At 51.6% G+C, this 21,888-nt stretch overlaps 5 protein-coding genes across 5 annotated transcripts; all 5 read left to right on the forward strand.

The window, feature by feature from the left end:
* Nucleotides 1-344: 344 nt before the first annotated feature.
* Nucleotides 345-2,012, forward strand: J4E93_010288 (uncharacterized protein; the record flags this gene model as incomplete). Its single annotated transcript, XM_049348173.1, has 2 exons — nt 345-480; nt 535-2,012. 2 exons carry the CDS (start codon nt 345-347, stop codon nt 2,010-2,012), a joined length of 1,614 nt encoding a protein of 537 aa, XP_049194707.1.
* Nucleotides 2,013-3,049: 1,037 nt separating this feature from the next.
* J4E93_010289 (uncharacterized protein) lies at nt 3,050-4,061 on the forward strand (the record flags this gene model as incomplete). The annotated part of the gene is made up of 2 exons (XM_049348174.1): nt 3,050-3,056; nt 3,091-4,061. The coding sequence occupies 2 exons, from the start codon at nt 3,050-3,052 to the stop codon at nt 4,059-4,061; spliced, it is 978 nt and encodes a 325-aa protein (XP_049194708.1).
* A 741-nt stretch (nt 4,062-4,802) lies between these two features.
* On the forward strand, nt 4,803-6,154 carry J4E93_010290 (uncharacterized protein; the record flags this gene model as incomplete). The annotated part of the gene is made up of 2 exons (XM_049348175.1): nt 4,803-4,810; nt 4,936-6,154. 2 exons carry the CDS (start codon nt 4,803-4,805, stop codon nt 6,152-6,154), a joined length of 1,227 nt encoding a protein of 408 aa, XP_049194709.1.
* Nucleotides 6,155-7,360: 1,206 nt separating this feature from the next.
* On the forward strand, nt 7,361-10,918 carry J4E93_010291 (uncharacterized protein; the record flags this gene model as incomplete). The annotated part of the gene is made up of 1 exon (XM_049348176.1): nt 7,361-10,918. The coding sequence occupies one exon, from the start codon at nt 7,361-7,363 to the stop codon at nt 10,916-10,918; it is 3,558 nt and encodes a 1,185-aa protein (XP_049194710.1).
* A 2,695-nt stretch (nt 10,919-13,613) lies between these two features.
* On the forward strand, nt 13,614-15,147 carry J4E93_010292 (uncharacterized protein; the record flags this gene model as incomplete). The annotated part of the gene is made up of 2 exons (XM_049348177.1): nt 13,614-14,059; nt 14,775-15,147. 2 exons carry the CDS (start codon nt 13,614-13,616, stop codon nt 15,145-15,147), a joined length of 819 nt encoding a protein of 272 aa, XP_049194711.1.
* Between the last annotated feature and the right edge of the window lie 6,741 nt (nt 15,148-21,888).

The following is a 21,888-nucleotide window of genomic DNA, read 5'->3' on the forward strand; positions in this document are numbered from 1 at the left end:
CTCGAGTCATCACACAACACGACCAGCATCTTCGACTTCCTATTCGGCGAATGATCCCATAGTTGGCATAGTTCGCGAGAATCTGGTGTTCACCAAGTTTCTTTCCAAAGTCGAACGCATTCACTTCAAGCCACTGTTTTCACCTTCACAATGGACTGCCAAAATGCATTCAACTGCAGTTCTCGCCGCCTGCAAAAGTATGGCCAATGCTCGCCTCCCTCCTTCCGCCTTGCACCTTCCTCCGTACACCTTGCTCCTACCCTGACCACCGCGAAATCTTTAACGCTCAACTGTACCTTACTTTTTCGACACTCAACCATCGCAACACAGTCACTCGATTGACGATGGCTGGCCAATCCAAGATCATGGCATCGGAAAGCCCACTGCTGCAACTCCCAGAGGACATCTTCCACGACATAATTGTCAATTATGTACACACTGTTCGTGTCAGTGAAGCTTCAGCTACTCGTGCAGTTTGTAGTAAGATATACATCGGTATCATGATATCAATCCGTATGCGCTAACGTTTTGTAGAGGTATTCGACCAAAAGATCCGCTTCCAAATCGCCAATCACTTGCGTTTTGTCTACTTCGACTATGAATACGAATCCTTTCAGGAAGATTCCCGAGATTGCGACGCTGATAAGAGAGTCCTACATCACATGCTCCCCGAAATCCTCCAAAGCACTGTTCGAAAAGCCTTTAACGATCCGCTTGTTGCCTCTATCGAGGCACGCGCTGAAGCGGTCCTCAAGATCGAAGGCCGTCCCCACGATGAGAAGACCAAAACTCAATACGTCGAGTACATCTTCCAGTATGTGACCCGAGGAGGCAAGATAGCAGCTATCGATCGGGCACTTCGCTCGCCCAGCGACTATCCGCTTTCTAGTTCCACAGAACGGGCCGACCTAGTTGGCGCTGCCGCTGTAGGTAGCCTGGCGGTGGTGAAGGACCTGCTCGAGGAGAACGAGTCAGACTGGCCCTCATGGCCATACTTCCGACAGCATGCGACCAACGACAATGTCTACATAGATCCCCTTCGAGCAGCAGCGTCTAATGGACACATCGAAGTCGTCCAGCATCTACTCAAAGCGCTCAAAGACTTCGGAGGTGCAGAAAAGTGGACCGACACTTTCAAGCACAGATTCCAATGCATCCTTAACGCGGCTATCCAATCCAAACACCGCCAAACAATCCTTACGTTGGCAGTAGTCGCTAGGAAGAATGGAGTCTGTGACTCCAGCTTGACTCACGTCGGTCTAGCCTGTGCTGAACTATGGATCAGAACTGCTATCAAGACCGGCTGCATGGATACTTTCAAGACTACTATGGCGGTAACCGGGAGTACTGCCCCCATATCCGCGAAGAATCTTGTGGCATATGCGATGCTCTTCGCGTGCGAGGACGGCCAAATGGATATCCTTCGATACCTCATCGCCCATAACCCCACCTGCTTCCAGCGGGAGGGTCCCGTAGCAGGTTCAGACATAGCCCGTCGGTACAAGACGAAAGTCGAACAGACCCTGGGTATATCATGCATGCAAACCGCTGCCCAGTACCTCCAACGACGCGTCATCGATGTACTCCTCGAACATGATGTCTCCATCAACGCAGGATATCCCATTATACGCGCCATCGAGTTCGAAAACATCTCTATAGTCAAGTATATGCTCGACCACGGCGCGGAGTACAACCGGCATATACATAAGGAATGTCTTATGCAGCTGGGTCATGGAGCCAATAGAGCCTTGAGCGAGTTCAAGGAGACGGATATGTTGCCTGTTGTTTTCTATCTCGTGGCTAAGCATATGGGGAAGACGCGCTACTCGTTTCGTAAGAGCGGGCTGGAGCAGCGCCTCATGAGCTTTGTTGAGGATATGGAGGGTAGTGAGTTTTGGAGGGGGAAGGTTGAGGCGATACTTGGGAAGGAGATGTTCGATGAGCCGAGATGCATGGCATATCAAAGGTTCGTCATGAATGACTCGTGGGAGTGCTATCGGCGGAGAGTATAGATGGTGTTTGCGAGATCATATTCAGCGTTCATGAGTACCTCGTCGCATACATAATGCAGCAGTATACACATGTGGCGCAAGTACTGTGATAGGTCGATGAGAGGACTTGGTGGTGACGTCGAAGATAGCAAGTTTTAGATTGCGAAGGTGAAGGCAAGGTATGGCTTTTGATCAGCCTAGACCCCAACTCTTTTCCAACGATCTCCTGAGCTCGCATATCGAAAAAGAGGCATTTTCTCAAGAGATGAACAAGGTGCAGTGCAGCTGGAGTCGAGAATGTCACAACCCCACATTCCGATTCGTTCTTAGCGCCTGCTAGTACAACCTCATTGGCGCATCAATGATCCCCGGGCCTCGTCATACTCCGCGGGATTCGTCCTACTAACACCTCACTCATCAATATTGCTCAGCCACAACGCCCTGATTTTCAACCCGTATCTGCCGCAACGCCGTTGTGCCGACGCATCATGACTTGCGACGATTGGCGGTCGGGCCTCCCGTGCCTGGAGACCGGATGATGACCGGTGGGCGGAAATCGTCAGCTACACCCTGTTCCCACGTTTGCGCATTCGCGCAGTGGGTCTGACTGCTTGTGACAGCCGTCAGGCATCCTTCAAGACTGCGATGTCTTCGACAACGTTGCCCTCTCCTTCTGCTCACACCCTGCCTTACTCTGTCAACTGCGAACACGAGCATTCTCCTCGGACGCCTCTAACAACTTTGCGCAATGTTCGCCATGGCATCATGTAGCCATGCGCAAGCCGGCCTACCAAGATTGAGCACATCCAAGCGAATATGTAGAAGGGGTTCTCTATCTTCTTCCAGGACCCGTGATTCGGGCTACAATAGCGATCCTGATTCTCTCTCACCCTTGGATGCGGGAACGTTGGATCAGGGTATTGCCTACTACAATTTCTAGCGGGAGCTCAGATCGCTAACGGCGCAGCAGACATATTTTTCGGACTTCCTCCCTGTGTGCCGAGCATTCTTGTCAACAACAAGGCTACCTTTCTCAAGAGATGCACCGTCGATAGGCCATGGTTGGTTGGTCAGAACAACATCACCAGCAACCCTGCAGAAGCCGTCACCAACCAGACATTCCTCGACACCACGCCTCCAGAAGCTCCAAAAATAGGATCTGTCAAGACTCTTATTGATTGTGCACGTAAGGACAGCCCTAAAGACAGGCCAGCATCGGAAGACGAAGATATAGAGAGGTGGATCGACGACAATCTTCCATCAGCCAAGCGTCCCAGAGAAAGAGTAACATCCATCGTCTCCATCTCATCCACCAGCTCTTGCGACATGCATACCAACACGGACGTCAGTGAAGACGAAATGGAGCATGACGTTCGGCCGATACAACCATCTCCAGCACCCATGCAGAAAATCATCGAGCTCATCCTGCGCAAGGTCGAAATCAACCTCCGCAATGCAGCTTACAAGCAATGTACTGGACGCAGCGCCACGCACAGCCAAGCTAGATCTACGCTGCCTTCGGGTCAGAGTAGCCGCAAGACGTCTGTGAGCTCAGGATCAAAACGCAAGTCCCGTTTGGAAGGCAGCCCACCGCCAGAGGATGATGACGAAGATGGCTCAAGCAAGCGACGTCGTGGATCAACAACAACTACCGATGAGTCCGAGACCGGTGCGAGGTTCGCATGTCCTTTCTACAAACACGACCCGGATCGGCATCGCAACAGGAGAACCTGTCCCGGGCCTGGCTGGCCCACGGTCCATCGAATGAAAGAGCATCTCTACCGGTCGCATTCCCAACCGATATTCTGTCCGATCTGCTACGCGACCTTCAAGTCAGACAAGGAGCAATCGAGTCACGTGCGTCTGCAGCAATGCGAGAGATCATTGCCCCAACAGATCGAAGGGATCGACCGCGAAACTGTGTGGACGCTGAGGAAGCGCACCACTGCGCTGAGACTTGAGGAAGACAAATGGAGAGATGTATATCAGGTTCTCTTCCCAGACGTGTCTGCCGCCGAGATACCCAGTCCTTGTAAGCCATCGCGCCACGCTGGATTTATAACCTGCTAACAATTATCAGTCTACGATTGCGACTCGCCAAGCGAAACATCGCGACGCTTCCGCAGAGACCTCCTGCGCCGCGTACAAGAAGAGCTCCTCATGGAATCCGGACAAGTCCCCACTCCAATCGAGCAACAGCTCCTACAACGCGTGGCTCAAATAGTGCGCCGTTGCGAGCAGGACCTACTGAATCAAGCGCAGCCGCCATCTTCCCCACCCTCCAACCCAGACCGACGTGCAAGTGCCAGCTCTATAAATAGCTCGTACCAAGCCACGCCCCTACCCGCAGCCACTCCGGCCTTTCAGAGGCCATCCCTAGCTGTACCAACGAACGTGACTGGCCGGGAACACAGATATGATTCTCTTGTTGAAGCAGATGCAGCGCCATATATACCAGAGCCTACAATGGAGTTTGGTGATGTGGTTTGGAATGATCCGCCGTATGTTTTTGGCACGGGGATTAACTGGGAGGCTGTTTTTCCGCCGGCGTCTGAGACGCAGTATCTGGGGAGTGATGAGGTGGCTACGAACTTTTCGGTGCCGATGTGGACGTAGGCGGTATCATTGCATAGGGGTAGAGAGGATGTTCATGGAGTGAACAGGATGGATGCTTTGGGACATTTGGTGGATTCAACAATTTCGTAGATACGGTTGCGAGATATACAATCGGCTCTCCATAATGATGTTTCTCGATAACTCATGACAAGACCGATGTGACTTCAGTACCTAAATGCACGTGTTAGTTTCGGCATGCCCAGGTGCCAAGTGATTGTGGTTGCGACGTCATGAACCAAAAAATCATAGCGCGGCCCGAGTCAGGTGTCGCGTCCTTCGTCTCGCACAGGATCTATACAAACTCTCATCGCGCCACCATGGCACCCAGAATGCGCATACCCACTGTTGAATTCCGATCGCTCCTTCTACCGCCCGTACGAATCCCGATACGCGTCCTCCATACACTGTACCGCCCGCAATGCGCCCCTCACGTACCGCGCCCCGCCTGTCCCACCCAACGCCTCGAGCAGCGCCGCGCGCTCAACCTCTACAAAACGGCCAAGGCCAAGACAGTCCTCGGACAGCACAAAGTCCTCAACTTTAGCTCGTGGGAGATTGAAATTCTAGCGCCACTGCAAAATGTAGAGCACAAAGTCAAACTATGGCAGACAGACAAGAAGGCTAAGAAGCTGTCCGTAATAGCGGAGAGCGCCTCCTTCGAAGAACTCCTCACACAACATGTCGGACCCGGGAAAATGCTCTACTGCCTCGGCGAGATCAAGAAAGGAATGGCAAAGACACACATCGACGACCCAGAGCGGCCAATACCCGAAGAGTTGCAAGACTTCGCTATTCACAACGCCTACACATACCGAGCCCCAAAGACCGCAGGGCAAAAAGGCAAACAGATCGGCGGCCTAAAAAACATCATCCTCAACGAGTCCAGCCCCGTCGAATACTTCAGAATGTGCATGGACCGCGCCTACCAGTTCATCGAAGCCGGACACGCAGTCGAATTCCGACTGCGCCTACAGGGAAAGATGCTCCTGAAAGAAGAGCGCATCAAGCCCGCAGGACCAGAGCGTTGGCTGTGGATGCACACGCACTTCCCGCACCTGCGCCCCGAAATCATCATGAAGAGCATGCCCGAAAACACGCGCTACCTCATCAACCCCGTGTCCGACGGCCGCCTCGTCCAATGGGTCGCCGTCGCAGGCCACAAAGCAGAACCAACGATAAACCTCGACAAACGGCTTTTCCGCATCAAGGATTCAGTTACCTCATCTATTAAATCCGGTAACCAGGCCATGTTACCCAAGATTATGCGGCAGCAGCTGCGGAATCAGGGGTCGGAGGATTATAGTGTTAATACTGGGTTGCCGAGGGAGCAGGCGAGGGCTAAGCATGGGAAGGGCGGGAAGAGGGTTTTGAGTGGCGAGGAGAAGAAGTGGCTTAAGAGGGATGAGGAGACGGATCAGTGGCTTGTGCCGGATCCGGATGCGGGGTTGGCGATTAGGAGGTTGGATAATCGGAGGGATTTGAGGGGTGGGGGGCAGAGGTGGCAGCAGAGGGGGCAGATTGGGAATAAGAATAGTCCTAAGATCTAAGGGATGGGAGATTTGGGGATGAACCACCGTTGACGATCTACCAACCCACTAATGTACACACCCAAGGTCCCTCGCGAGAAGACTTCAAATTCGAGCGCGAACCCATAAGATTTGGGGATGGGAGAGAGGGCGTGTGGGAGGCTGTGGGGTATAAAAGGCGTGGAGGTGTTTCAATGTCTGATGACACGTGCCTTGGAAGCGGAAAAGCATGAAACTTTCCAAAAGTCATATGGAGCCGGGCTACTTTAAAGAGTTGTAATTGTATAGGAAGCACTCGCCTCTGTATGGAATGTTCTATTAAGCTACTGAGAGAAGAACATCTCGGACTTGTTGTTGTGTAGTGTAGCGTTATAACACAAGCGATGGGCCCTTCTTCATAATCTCCATATATCTCGCACACATATCCTTCGGACACCTATCGAAAGTGACGTCGACCAAACAAATGCGACATAGTTAGCATGAGTTTGCGTGATAGAGAAAATGTTGGAGGTAGCGCACTTTCCTCGCTTAACTCTGTGTACTACGTTTCACCAAAGTATTGAGTATAACGAAGATTGATGTTGGTGTTGGTGACGGCTTGGCAGGGCACATTGGGCAGTGACCACATCTCTGGGCCGGACATGGATACGGCCGATCATGTTTATCCACCCAAGCCACTCCTTATTCCGCGACCGTCCGTTGCACATGCATGCGTGCTAGTGAACGACCTGCCGCTCGAATAATGCCGCGACCCTGATTTCTCCCGCCCACTCCATCAATCCAGGGTGGGTGGGGGAGGCGGAGGGGAGGCGGCGGGGAGGAGGTGGGGTGGAGGAGGATGTCAAGAGCAGCTTCGTTGTCTATGCTCTAGGTAGCTTAATCAAACTACGAAGCACCACAGCTTGGGTGCTACTTGTGAATGGCTGTTGTGCAGGCGCAGGTCCAGAGGTGGAGATGCCCCTAGTCCGCTCCCTGGCCCGCGATCGTCCGTTGCACGCACATGCCTGCGTTGCTAGTGAACAACTGTTGCTGCACGAATAATGCCGCGACCCTGATTCCGCCCATTGATTCCACTACCAACTATCCCCATCATTCCCTCGCCCGACCCTCCCCCGCCGTTCGTCATCGCCGCCGCCGCTTCCGCCGACACTGTTTTCGCATTCCATATCCTAGTCAATCGTGCCGCTTACCTCGACCGAACCCGCAACGTCACCACCTTGAGCCTCGATGAACGCAGCGCGGCAGGCGTGTCGCCCCAAGCACCAGGTCCTGGTCCTAAAATGCTACCCCAAGGTGCAGAAGAGCGATGCCGAGGCCAAGGCCAATTCCAGCGAGCTGAGCTACCTGCTCTTCTACGCCAGCACGCGCCGCAGTAAGCTGCAAAAGGTCGTCGACTTTCTGGACAAGCGGGCGACCAAGGATGTGTGGAAGGTCCGGACGGGCAATGTGCAGGTCACGATGCAGATCATCAAGGCGCTGATTGAGAAGTGTCCGCGCGACCTCCCCCTCTATGCCACCGCCGTCCTGCATATCCTGCGCACTATCCTCAATTCCAACGACGTTACTATGGTCGAGGAGTCAGTGCCCACCTTTGAAGCCCTATGCGCGCATCAGGATCCCGCCGCCCTCGCAGCCGACCAGGACTACATCAAGAAGTACGAGGAGATTGTACAACTTTACGCCCAATTCGCGTCCAAGGAGACAGCCAAGAAGGGCAAGGCACCCGTCAGCTGGCCGGTCGCGATCAGATACCGGAAGGCTGGGCTGCAGGCGCTCAAGGCCATTGCCTCGTCTGAGTCACTGGGATCTGAGACCGGGCGTCAACTGGGCGCTGTCATACCAGTCATCCTACTCAACATACACTCGGAGAGCGGCGCGTATCTCAAGCGGTTGGAGACGCGGGAAGCTACCAAGGGCGAACATGAGAAGGAGCTGGCATTGCGACGGCGGCAGAGTGTGTCCACCGCGCGGACCGACGACGACGACGGCGACCCGATTGCGGCATCTGGTACAACGGAGGATGCGGATAAGCTTGCGGAAGAGGAAGTGGGAGTACTTGCGCTCCAGGCCCTGAGGAGCATATTCCAGGGTGTGAACCGAGGACAGCTCCGGCTCGCGACGTCCGCTGTGCTGAAGTTCATCGGATCACATGTCAAGAGCCTGCAAGAAGCTGCACCGAACGAAAGTAGCCATTGGGCCACTACACTCATGGCCATGATCTGCGCATGGGTCCCCGTACAAGACCGATACACAATCCTAGTAGGCGCAGTGGAAGCCCTGGTCCGCAGTCCAATCGTAGAAGACGACCTCGAACGGCAGCTGACTCTGGCGACGATCATCGACTACCTTCTGGCCTCGACGATCAACTTCATCGGACTGAGTGTCATGGATGTCCTGGTTGGGCTCATTTCTCACTCATTGCTACTTCTCCAGCTCGGCGGACCGGGATCAAACATCGTACCGCATCACCAGCAGACAACGTCTGTCGTATCGGAGAAGGAGGGTAGCAATGAATCGTCGACAGCCAATCTGGATAGTGTCGTTATGGAAGTCGTCAAGAAGCCTTCTGATGCGAGGATGCAGCTTCTGGATACAGTGCAGAGATGCATGGCGGATCTCGCGACACATGTATACTACACTGATCAGATCTCTGATATGGTGGAAGCCATACTCAGCCGGCTTAAGCCATCGCGGCTTTCGAGCGTTTCCTCCACCACCGAAGCGATACAGAACCCCGAAGGTGCGATAGATGCTGTTGCCGATTCCATCAGTATGCAGGAGAAGACGCATGTGGATCGATTCTTCTCTTTCGAAACAGCACGCATTACTGCTCTCGATGCTGTCAAGGCCATCATCAAGACGGCGAACACCCGAAGACCAGATGGCTCATCTGCGTCTGTGTCACGGAGCAAAGTTGGTGTGAGTGTTTGGGAAGGCACACAGTGGCTCCTGCGCGATCCGAGTGGTCAAGTTAGGAAAGCATACGTCGATGCGCTGATAACCTGGCTGAACACGGAGAAGGACAAGGAAGATTTGAAGATTGTGGACAACTACAGGCGGAAGGAGAAGGAGAATGAAAAGAACGCGCTGGCTAGACGTGCGGTCTCGAATGCTTCGAACAGGGAGAGGGTGTCGAAACGTGGTAGGGACACGTTTTTGCCATTGCTCCATCTGGCAGTATACGAGAATGCGCTCCACTATGTCGACTCTGAGGCGGACTACCTGCTCCTCCATCTACTGCTCACTACTCTGGTGAACAGGCTCGGAGTGAACGCAGCGAGGAGCGGACTGCCAATGATCATGCGGCTGCAAGAGGACATCATTACCATCGAAGATCCCGGTGCTAAGCTGCGCCTGGGAAGCTTGGTACACGGATACCTCTGGGCACTCAGCATGACCTTGGACTTTGAGGTTTCTTCTGTCGGTCGCGCCCTCCACAATGAGATCACGCGCAGAAGCAGCAAGGGTCTTTGGATGAAGAGCATACGCGTCCCACCAATGCCGATTGAGCTGATAGAAACGCCACACCCGACACCCGTGGCTATTCCGTCAGAGATTGTGGAGAACGAAGCGCTTAAGCCTTTTGACAACCGCGAGGCATTGGTCGAGAAGATATCGGAAGGTTATTCGACTTCCCTATACTCACCGCCTTCATCGCCTCCGGGTTCACCTGGTCGTACGGTGTCTGCATCTATTCCTACTATTCATCAACCGACACAGCCCGTGAGCCAGCAGAGCGCGCCTGAACTCTCGTTCAAGGTCCGAGAAGATCTTTTGGCGAACTGGAGCCGCGAGGATTGCTTGTCTTCTCACACGAAGGATTCGTCATCTGCTTCAATCTCTGGTTCCAAGACAGGCACACATTACACTGCCGCCACGCAGAAGAACAACTTCCTCGGTGTCAACATCCCCAATGGCAACCTCGATAGCAATGGTAGCTCGCCAGCCCAAAGTCCCAGACGCGCACACAGCAGACCTCCATCTGCAGCATACGGTCTAGTAGGCCGTCTCTCCTCACCAAACCGCAGCCGCAGTCCAGGCGACACACCCAACAGCTCCTCCTCCCTCCGCTCCACAGTCCGCGTCGACGATCTCCGCCGCGCACTCTCCACATCCGGCGGCGGCGCCCCTCGAACAGGCTACTCGCATCGCGCTCCTTCACACCGGCACCGCAAATCTTCTTCCGACCACGCATCTTCAGCGAGTGACTCGCTCGTCAGCGTGCATTCTCTGTCGGATGCTTCTTTCATAACAACACACCCCCCTACCACCGATTCCCAACAACGAGAGAATCCTGATTCACCTACTACACCCGCTGCGACGCTTACTCCTCGCCCGGAAGGAACTACGGGCATGAACTTTAACACGAACAAGAATGATAATAATGGAGGTGGTGCAGCGAACCCAAAAGAAAGTTCTTACACAATGACAAACCTCCCCCCTGTTCCTCCCATCCCAGAAGAACTGCGCACCTCACCAAACGGCCACGCTCAAAACAGTCAAAGCGATACCCGCGATTTCGCAGCCAGACCCAAGACAGCGCCGAATGGAAGTAAAGCTGGGCGTAGTAGGAGTGTGAAGAGTGGGGTTAGTAGGGGGAGGAGTGGGGAAAGGAGTGCGAGGAGGGGTACTGGAGGTGCGGGAAGTAAACCGGATTTTACCGGCTTTTTGGATAGCATTGGGGTTGAAGATGGGGACGAGGATGAGAGTGTGAGTGGGAGTTTGGGGGGCAGTGTGGTTGAGAGTGTGGGGACGGGGGGTGGGGTTGGGAGGGCGCCTTATTAGTTATGAGACGTGAGGTTGGAGGGCGAAGATGTTGGTGGAGGTGGTGATGGGAGAGGGAGAGGGAGAGTTGGTGTGTATTCTTTTCTTCTTATTTTCAAAGTTCAGTTGATGCTGTGTATACCTTGTCTCTTTTGTCTCGATTCGACTCTTATTTGCTGTGTACTAGAGATGGGAAGAAGAATAGGGGAAAAACGAGGGAGACGGAAAGTGGGAGAAGAGGAGAAGATTGAAGATGCGGCTTCGGCTCACGCTAATACCACTTATGTTTGCTATGTTCAAAGACGTCGAGTTTAGTGTGCGGGTGACGTGCTGCGCTTGCCAAAAGCGTATTCAACGGCACCGAAACTTCGAGTGGACTAGTATGTAATTCGTGATGCTACTCAGTGGCGTGATAAAGGAGTCATATTGTTCCCAAAAGTGAAGTCGGAATCAATAGTTGATGCATTCCATGAGCACTCCTCATTCCATACACAAGGACATATAGAGGCTAAGAGGCAGTGGTGCAGGTCATTCTTACGCTGACCTTCAATCTATCTAGCAGTCTTCCATTTCATTTACGAGGGTATGTCAAGGTTTTACGAAGTGATAAATTAAACTTGACGTTGGTGCAAACGATGTATGGTTGTCGAGCGTACATAAATACCCCTTTGGCCCCCCTTTACTCATCTATATCAATACAACAACTGCCACGTCAGAACACCAAGCAAATAAAGATTACAGACCAACAACTAAGACAAGCATCCCAGACTACCTACCACCACCTAACAATGCACTTCTTCACACTTCCCACTCTCCTCAGCGGCCTCGCCCTCACTTCCGCCATGCCCCTCATACCCCAACACAGCCATGGAATAAGCCCATACCTCGCGCCCTACCAAGCCCCCGAGTACTGCTCCGCGCCTCCCCCCGTCCCCAGCGTAACATGGTGCGTGTACCCCGGCTTCACAAAGGAGTGCCACTCGCGCGCCTTCGAACCAGAGCCATGGTGCGAGAATTTCGGCGAATATAAAACAAGACCTCGCTCCATCGGTCCCGACATGGGTAAGTTGTTTACCTTGAGTTGTTTTCCTACCTAGACAATGTATTCACTTCGAATTTTGGGCATTTGCTAATTTTTGGGATTTGTGTTAGGCGGCCACTGCAGGTTGTACAAGGAGATGGATTGTAAGGACGAGGATGCAGTGGAAATTTGGGAGGGGAAAGGGGCGGAGCCGATTCAGTGTCCGGGCTTGTCGGCTGTGGGGAACCCGATTTGGTTTAAGAGTATGAAGTGTAGGAAGGATTAGACGGTGGTGTGGGGGTTATTTCTATTTTTCTCAAGGCGTGTTGGGTTCTTATTTTTGGTTTCTTTGATGGTAGGAGCAGAGATTTGGGGACTGGGCGTATGCAAATTACATTTGTTGTTATGGGTTCGGCATTGAGTTGAAGCTGGTGGATACTGGCTTGGCCATCTGCGATGTACATATCTTTCATGCGTTTGGTACTACTTCTTTAGGACTGCATTCATAATTTGTATACAATATGTATATTAGGGAATATATCAATTCAGTGTTCCATTTCATACGAACGTAACACAAGTAGACGATCTAAGCGTCAACTAAGCCCAACCTGGCATGTAAGCACCGCGTTCTAAACTTCCCATCTACCTCCTGCTTCCATAACCAGCCCCGAATGCCCACCTAAACCTACCTGCGCGGGATCCTCCCAGGATAATTATCACCCCCACTACCCTGGTATTCCCCTCCAGGAGATCCATCCGAGTTCTGCGTCCCCTCGTTCTCCGTCCCCTCGTTCTCCGTCCTACATCTCATACTACCAAACCAATCCGGCTTCCCAGCATCACTCATACCCGGGCACTCCAACTTCGTCGTCGTATCATCCTTCCAAATCCAGACCGGATCACCCCCACATTTGTTGTCCTTGAACAACTCGCAGTACCCACCGTGCTGAGGGCGAATGGAAAGGGGGCGCCTTTCTGGTTTTTCGTCGAAAGCTAGACACAAGTCTCGGTCGGGGTAGTAGGCGTGCCATTCGCAAGGAGCGTTGAAGTTTGTGCTCAGGCAGTAGGTTACGCCGGCTGTGGTGCCTTCGGCTCCGGGTTTACAGTCTGGTTGGTCTTGGCTTGATGTGTCTGGGTGGGTGCCGACGGCGAAGGGGAGAGCCGTTGCTACGGTGATGATGAGGGGGAAGAGGGTGAGTGGGTGCATTGTGGTGTGAGAGAAGTGCGACTTCGTGTTGTTTGTTGCTAATTCTATGGCTGCCGTGCTGTGTTGATGCGTGAGTTCTTGTGTGATTGATGTTACGTGTAACGATGAAGGAAGGGAGAAGTATGCTGTCAGGCCTATTTATGTCTGCATTTTGCATCGTACAGTGCTGTTCAGTACCACATTCAATGGCAGGAATCTCGACTTTGCTCGGCGCTTTGATATGGCGTTGTGAAGTTCGGGTGTGATCGAGTGGATTGCAAGGGACGCATCGTGCTATTCATGTCGTAGTAATTGCTGAAAAGAAATACACCAATGTAACGTATAGTCATCACAGTCTCGCCGCCCGGGGAGGATATATTGAGATTCTGCGTCCGCGTCAGTCTCTTTCCACCTCTTCTACACCATCGTGCCAGCAACCAACAAGAGCCGCTGCTACCTCAAGAATAGGCATCCTTCTTGCTGTCTAAACCCAAACTCAACTGGTCAATATGCTCAACATCTGCCCTACATACCTAACCAGCATCTTCTTCGCCATCACCGCTACATCCCCCGTCAACACGCCCACAAGAGATACCATCGTTGTCCAAGTAATCCCAGCCACTGGCGGCGGTTTCAGCGGCAGTAACGCCGACCTACGCACCTTCACCGATCCAAACTCCCCTGTCTGCGATGTCAAAGTAGGCCGACCGGGCGGTGTCTACATCTGCCCCGGTCCAAACTTCACGCCTTCCGCAACCCAAACATGCAAGTGGTGGCCACCTCCTGCTGCCGCTGACCAAACAGTCTGTATTTCTTACCAAAAGGAGATTGGTCTTGCTCTGAGTCGTCCTCAGTCTATTGGACCTGATCCGGGTGGCTACTGCCTTCTATACCAGGAACCGGATTGCAAGAATGGGGCTCAAGCTCATATTATAGCTAATGGACAAGCGTACAAGTGAGTTGCTCGAGATGAAGAGAGTATCGAGAGGCTTGCTAACTCTAGTAGTACTATCGGGTGCCCTGGGTTGAACGGTGACTTTGGAATTGTGAGTTTGCAGTGTTGGCCGAGTACGCGGCGGTGGAGGTGATCTCGGGATGGCGGAGTGTTGGAAGATTGGACAGATGATGTTATTGCGACTGTGGCATATTGCGTTTATGTATTCGTAGTATGGGTCAGTTGTGGGCGCGAATAGAAATGTCGAGCTTTGGGTTGCGATCAGCAGGCGTTAGTGACGGTTTTGAAGTGTGCACGGAATGAGTTGTTTGATGACGTAATCCGCACGCACTAAGCGGAGAGAGGTTTTTGATCCTCTACCATCAACCATGCACCAAAGGTCTTGGTCTCACCATCACCTGCAGTCGTTCCGGTACTGCGTTCGTAGCTGCCAGCCTCGCGCCCACCAGCTAGGTGCTAAACCTGGCGTCACCACTTGACTTCAGCACCACGTCGCTACACCACACCTGGGCAGCCAGGTCACTACAGAACTAACACTTAAGCATCAATGTTTAGAAGGAAACGCGGTCCCAGTCATATCTCCACAAGGATCAATTGGAGTAGCGCGCAAATGCGTCGTGACAGAACCTTGGTTGCTTTATTTCACTCCGAAGAGGCAGCGCAGCCATCGCTTTGTGGCTCACCTCATCGATTCATCAAAATAACGTTTCGATAGCCAGACATACCAGCCACCCAAATCCATGGGACTACAATCACAGATGTCGCCCTCAGACACCCCAGCATCGCGCCCGAAGCTGCCGGAGTCGGTCCACCAATACTCATCACGACTAGACGTATCGCAAGGACCTCTGCGCGCAACCTCAGATGGTTCATTGGTCAAGGAACAGACTGATGATTACGTCAATCTCGACCTTCCGCCGCGCAACCGCGACGCTCGTGAGCCTGCACACACAATGAGTATGGCCACCGCCAAGACTCCCATCATTGAACTTCCAGAAGCTAGTAACGGCGGAAATGGTCTTGACGATCCACGCAGACGGAAGTCTGTAGGGCAGGTATTCAAAGACATGTGGACAAAGCTACGGTGATTGCCTACTGATCAGAGGCGCTCTTACAGGATAGACGATTGAATATGTAGAGTAAAGGGAAGAATATCGTATCTAAAGAAGCTGTGATCGGATTGCGCACAGTCAAACAGTGTTTGACTTAACTTGACACTTATCGTTGAATTGCCCTGGAGGTAAGTAACATCCCCCAACAACACTCAATGTGCAATCATCAACCTTACCTATACTTCAGAATCTGTACGTCGCGAATCCGAGGAGTAAATCTGATTTTATGTGAAGCACCAAACACGCTGCGTATGCTTTTCGTAAACATCTCCAGATCGCCATTGTCTGTGATACCTCGTAGCCCTTCAAGAACAGCACTCCCTTCCAATCACTGCGTAGAGCATTAGCCGAAGAGCAATATCATCACTTAAGCTCCCAATCGATCCTGTTACAATCAAACACACACTGCGAGCAGCACATTGCCACACGCAAGACAACGTGCCACGTGAATAAGGTGAAGTCGAGTCCCAACACAGTCTAGGCTCTTCAAACTACATGCTTGATCTGCTAGCTATGTGTGAATCTCTACATTATTAAGCGTTCAGTATGTTACAGGCGAGCTGTCAGATACGATGAACCTGTTTGTTCGCTGAGAGTAACAGCATGTATATATATTCCGCTGTGCTCCACATATCTCTCCCCAGAACAACGACAACTATTACACTTACATTTCCATTACACTACACTGCCAACATCTCAGCAATCTACTGCCGGTCAGTAGCTTACTCATATACCCTTTATTTAATCGAAAACTCGAACACCCGAACACGAAGATCTCCCAACGTATACCTAGTCAATTACTGAGATGGCCAACGAACCCAGTGATTATGATATTCGACAGGCAGAAGACAATGCTGGGAAACGGGCTAGGCAAATTCTTACTGAAAACACTTGGATACAAGGACGGGTCAAGACGGAGTTCATCCGACATTTCAAAATCCACTTAGTTGCCAATTATAAAGACAGGTGGGTTGCGACCTCTAAGAATGGAACCGTTAGAGTGCAAAATTTCTCGGAAGAAGAACTTCACGTTATCATAACGAGAGTTTGCGATGCTGTTTGGAATGGACCACCCCCTCAAGAGATCAACTGTGGAGGCCGTGCTAAGAATGGGCGTGGTGCCTATATCTATCCAACCTCAAGATCTACCCGCCTCTTCACAAACGGACGTCCACTAACCCATATGGATAAAGACTTCATGGCCCAGAACTACGGAATTCATGCATTCGATATTTCCAGCGCCTTCATTGACGAGAAGCAGCGCGCCGACGCAGAGGAAATGGACGCCATGATGAAGGAGCATGCTCGTGAACCCTCTCAAGCTCGTTCTCGTGCAGCTACACCTGCACCCACATCTCGCCCGGCTTCTCAAACAAGCAACAAGAGTAATAAGTCTCAATATCAAGATTTGTTCAAACAATTCATGATTTCTAGAACACCCACACCAAATCCAACTGGAATTCCGGGGCCATCAGGGTCTACTCGTACCCATCGCAAATCTCAAGAGCCTAGTCCAGGACCTGGTGATAAACGCGGAAATAGTGCGATTCGTACACCGACGCATGAGCGCTCTATGGAAGTGAGGACAAGCTCGCCATCAAGCGGTGGAAGTAATCCTGCAGCAGGTCATTCACCCTCGAGATTGCCAGTACCGAAGAGGCCGAGAGCAGGATCATCGACGAGCAATCTTGGTGTCACACAGAATAGAACAACTAGTGTTCCATCAAGTCCTCTTGCACCTACATCATCGAGGAACACCCCAAATCCAGCATCAACGGGCAGCGGCCAACAACAAGGCTACACCGGTAAAGGCAAAGGACGGAGGTTATGAGAGTGATGAAGGTGCATGGCCGGCTTGCATGAAAAGTCTCAGAGCCAGGGTTTTAGTCGATGTACACATGATAGTTAAGCGTTGTGTATTCTTGAAGTTCTTCAGCGGTGTTATATGTACAGTCGGATATGCAGCGGTGTTTCATGGGTTTATACAAGACAAGCGGCTTTGCAATGGACATTGCGGAGCGGCATAGGTAGCTGGCTAGTGATTACTGATTCTTGGCATGTACTGTAATCTACAACATTCTACATATCTTTTCAATATCGACCCCGACTCTCCCTCTTCGATGCTTGTGTTGCGTAGTTGTTCTTATCTCTCGATCGAAACTTGTCGCACATCCTAGGGAAGTCGCGCAAGTCTTCCCAATACTTCTAAATTTACGCACATATAGCGGGGGCTCTGCATACGCACACTGCCTCGAGACTTTGGTTTGCGAGTATTTTCAATATTTAGATTTTCATGTGAGCTGTGGTTCATACGCCCGAATGGCATGAAGGCCTGCGCATCGCTTGTTTGTGCCTAACAAGCGGAAATACCGGTCTCTCAGCAGCATAACGTGAATCGCACGGCTTTCGACGGCGAACGATCGCGTCACAGACAATAGCCATTGTTCGAGTAGCTCTTCGTGAACTCTGGTATTGTCACGTAATGAGTCAAACACCCAGAGTCACATACGAGATGTCACGAGGAGAGAGTCACCAAGATGGAGTCACATACGATTCATGAAGGCCGAGGGCGTTTGTCACTGCTAGATATAAATAGTTAGACGTGCTGTACTTTTCCTTCTGCAGACCACCAACAACAACTACAACCACTACTTCCACCATTCCAACGTTGTATCAAAGCTCCAACAATCTACTGCTAGTTAGTAGCTTACTTATATACTCTCGAACTAATTGAACACTCGCACACTCGAACACTCGAACACAAAGATATCCCAACGTATACCTAGTTAATCACTATGTCGACCAATCGCGAGAACGAACCCTATCCAAGCGATATAAGGACTCAAACTACAAAGGGTGAAGACCGAGCTGAGGAAATCGTTGCTGCAAATCCTTGGATAGTGGGACAGGTGAAAATGGACTTTATTCGACATTTCGCAACCTTTTGGGTCGCCCTTTGGAGACTCAAGTTCGATTTAGCCCGTGTAAATGGTATCCGAGCGAAAAGAAATTCGGAAGCCGAACTTCACAGCATGCTCACGAACACTTGCCACGCGGTTTGGCAAGGGCCACCCCCTGGAGATCTCTACATTCCAGGAGTCGCTAGCTCTAGAGGGAAGGAGCGTGGTGCCTATATTTATCCAACCCCAGCATCTATCCGCCTTTTCACCAATGGAGATCTACTAAGCGAGATGAATCAAGATGTAGTGCGCAGCGTCATGCAAGGTACTACGGGCGGTGTCGGGGCTACACAATCAGGTACTCTACAAACAAGACAAGCATCGTCAACACAACAGCTTGGGAATCAACATGTAGGGTATTCTACACAACCGCCACCTCAAGGTACTTCCGGTAGGGCCAGTCGCCAGGAAAGCCCTTATGACCCTGTCGCCGAACTGGGGAAAATTCTCGATGATCCTAAAAATCAACCTCAGCATGATTTTCGCAATGAAAATCCGGTGAACCCACAATCGAAGTGGCCCGAAACCGCAAAAGCGTGGGGAAAAACACCCGCAAGCGGCCCGAGTGGTGCCTCTTTCAGCTCGTGGAGCGCACTTAACTCAAGAGTAGCCAACAGTGCTCTACAGACTGGATCTCCCCTGCCACAGCCATATCCGCCACATTCTACAGCCCCTCATCATGATAGTTCACGTACACAACGAGTTAATGCACCAGCACCCACCAGCGGATACCGAGGTATTCCACCAGCACCCACCGGCGGACACCAAGGTATTATACAGGCACCCGCCGTCACACCACAACATACTATAGCACCTGCAGCGGGTGGTGGACGAGGCTACGGCCAAGGATCCGCCCATCCCAATCCTGTAAGTAGAGGTAGAGGCGGAAGTTCTAGAGGGAGGGGGCGCGGGAGGGGACGCGGTACCTGAGTTTAAGATGCATGGTACGTACACAGTACGTGGAATCGGAGATGGTATAAAGGGATTGCCGGCGGTGTTATTCTTTCTTTGCGTGGGCGTTGTATTTGGCATGATGTTTCGAGATTCGATTGCTTTTCTGTTTAAGGAGCGATAGTTTACGGACGGACAAGGTCGTCCGTTCTCTTTTCTTTGCTCATTCCGGTCGGTATATCGGATAGGCTTTCTGGAAAGGCCTTGTTTAACAGTGCGTGTTTATAGCGTGGACGTTTCGGTATCGGATCGGTGGCTTGCGATGGTCGTGAGAGCGAGTCTTTTTACAGCGGGTGTGTTTATAGTATCGGAGGGTTAATGGTGGGAATGGAGAATGCGGACGTGTATATAACTAAACGGAGATATGAAAATACAAAAAAAAAACGAAACAGTAGTATTCATGCGCTTGAAGTAACCTGGGGCTGTCGACGCAGAGTACGTGTACGGTGGGCGGAGAAGGGAGGAAAGACGACGTGCGCAGAGATCGAGATTATCGTTGTAGTACGCGATATTACTATGCCATTTTGACACAGATGCCGGTCAGCATGACGATGCTTGGAACAACACACGCGATGGCGGTCAAAGGCGTGACAATGATGGCGACGGTGATTACACCTCCAAGGTTAGAGGCGTGACGCGTCGATGCCACGCTAGGAGCTTACGTCATCAACCTCGGTGGTTCCACCACGTTGTCACAACCTCATTCCGCAACCCCATTCCACAGCCACGTTCCTCATTCCGCAACCTCATTCCACAACGAAGGACAGAGTGCGCATTTGACTCAGAATGCGACCTGGTCATGGCTAGACCTCATTACGGAACCATGATGCCGATCATCATCATTGGCACGCGCACCCAACGCGAGCACCACCACCACACCCAGCGCTAACCCATACATCCGCAATTTCGTGTTCCGTAAACATAACGCGGTGGTCTTCCGTTTTTGAGACACGATAATAGAGTTATGCAGCTGATGAAGCGCGTTTTTGGTAATGAGGAAGATCAGAAGCGAGCGCGCAGAAACATCTATAGTTTCTCAATCGAATTTGGAACGAGGACATCATTTAGTGAGCCAGTGGTTTCGGTCACTCGCAGCCGCGAGGTAGCGCAGAAGACGGAGGACGTGTGAAAGATGACGGGTTTTATACTTGAGCACCACATCCGACGCTCTCATCGTAATTCTTTTCGCTGTCGAGTTTTGATGCAGCGCAGGCGAGACGCGCAGGACATGGGCTTCTTCGTTTGTGCTTTTGACATCGGAAGTACAGCCCCATCTCCACGGACGCACACATGGGTCTTAACGCGCTTGGTTTTAGTGCCACCATGACTACTAGTCGCGTGGATTTCGATGTCAGAGTTGGAAGGCAGAACCAGACAACCATCGGCTTGAAGTGCGCCAAGTTTTGGACCCAGACATAGGATCTTTCTCATCCTACTTTGGAACAATACAGGAAGAAGAGTGTGCGACAACAAACTTCTCACGACCTCGATCGAAGCTTTGTACCCGCCATCGACACCAGTCTTAACAGTAGAGCCAACGCAGTCGGAACAGCACACATCATCATCTTGGCAGTAGAAAAAAAAAGATTCTGGAAGAAGTCTTGCATCAACGCACGGGCAAGTCCGCACAACATATTAGGGCTGCGGACGGATCTCAGACACCGACATATTCGAGGGCCTCGATTGGTTTTGAATAGAGAAGGAAGGGGAGACAGCGCACAACATGCCGGGCCTGTAACGTACTCTTGGTCGACCAGACCAGCAGATCATGTCGTGTGCTTCCATGAGTTTTGGAATATGACCCAGGGGAAGAAGGATGTAAGATATCAGGAACAGTCGTGAAGTGGACTTAAATATAGGGAGGAGAGAACCAGGCGAGCACATCAGAAACTCTCGTCTTTCTTCTGGTTTTCGGAACATCCATAATATTGTTATGACTTTTTTGTGTGTTTTCGACAACATGGCGTCTTTGAGCGTTATTCTTTGGTTGCCGGCGTCGGAAAGACTAAGAGGAGAAGATCTCTACTCTGCATATATGCGCCAGCTAGGTAAAATTTTGGAAAGGAGGAGACCGAGGGACAAACATGCCACCATCGTAGTGCGATTTTGGAGAAAGCACCACATGTGCACCTGCACAGTAGCTTTTTGAAAAGATGCCCGGAAAGTAGGTGTGTGATGGAGAAGAAGAAGTGGTGCGAAGGGTGGGTTTATATATGCGTCCACGGGCGGTAATGTCACGTGCATCAATCCCTCGACGGCGATGGTGGGAATGAGTGAGCAAGTTCAGATTCCAAACAACAAGAACGCAGAAAAGTATGCTCAGTCTAGCAACGCGCATCCAAGACATCACGAGTTGATCAAGAGGAGGTGTGTTTCGAAATCAGTAGACTGCATGCCTCAGCCGCTGCATATTTTGGTGCTAAAAGAAGTTCCAGATACCCCTGTCCGCACGCAAAACCCAACTTTTGAGTTGATGAAAATGAGAAACAGCAATTCAAAAAGCCAATCGCACAAGTAATGTCCATCCTGCTGCCTCGGCTGGCACCAAAAGTCATGGGTATATCGCAACGCCTTTTGATGGCCATGAGTTCCGTAAAATGACGCAGACAATCCCGCAGAACCCCGAAAGCAAGATCCACACCAGAGCCTATCGCCCGAATAGCACGCAGACATCATCCAGCGTTCATCGCAGGTATGCCAGAAGCCTAGTCGTCGCTTCACGCCCTTCTCCAAGAGCTCATCAAGCGGATGTTCAGGGCTCGCCGCCGTGCACGTCATACACGCCATGCTCATCCCCACACCCCAC

Source organism: Alternaria ventricosa (assembly GCF_023758065.1).
Source record: "Alternaria ventricosa strain BMP 2768 chromosome Unknown scaffold_28, whole genome shotgun sequence".
Taxonomy (NCBI): domain Eukaryota; kingdom Fungi; phylum Ascomycota; class Dothideomycetes; order Pleosporales; family Pleosporaceae; genus Alternaria; species Alternaria ventricosa.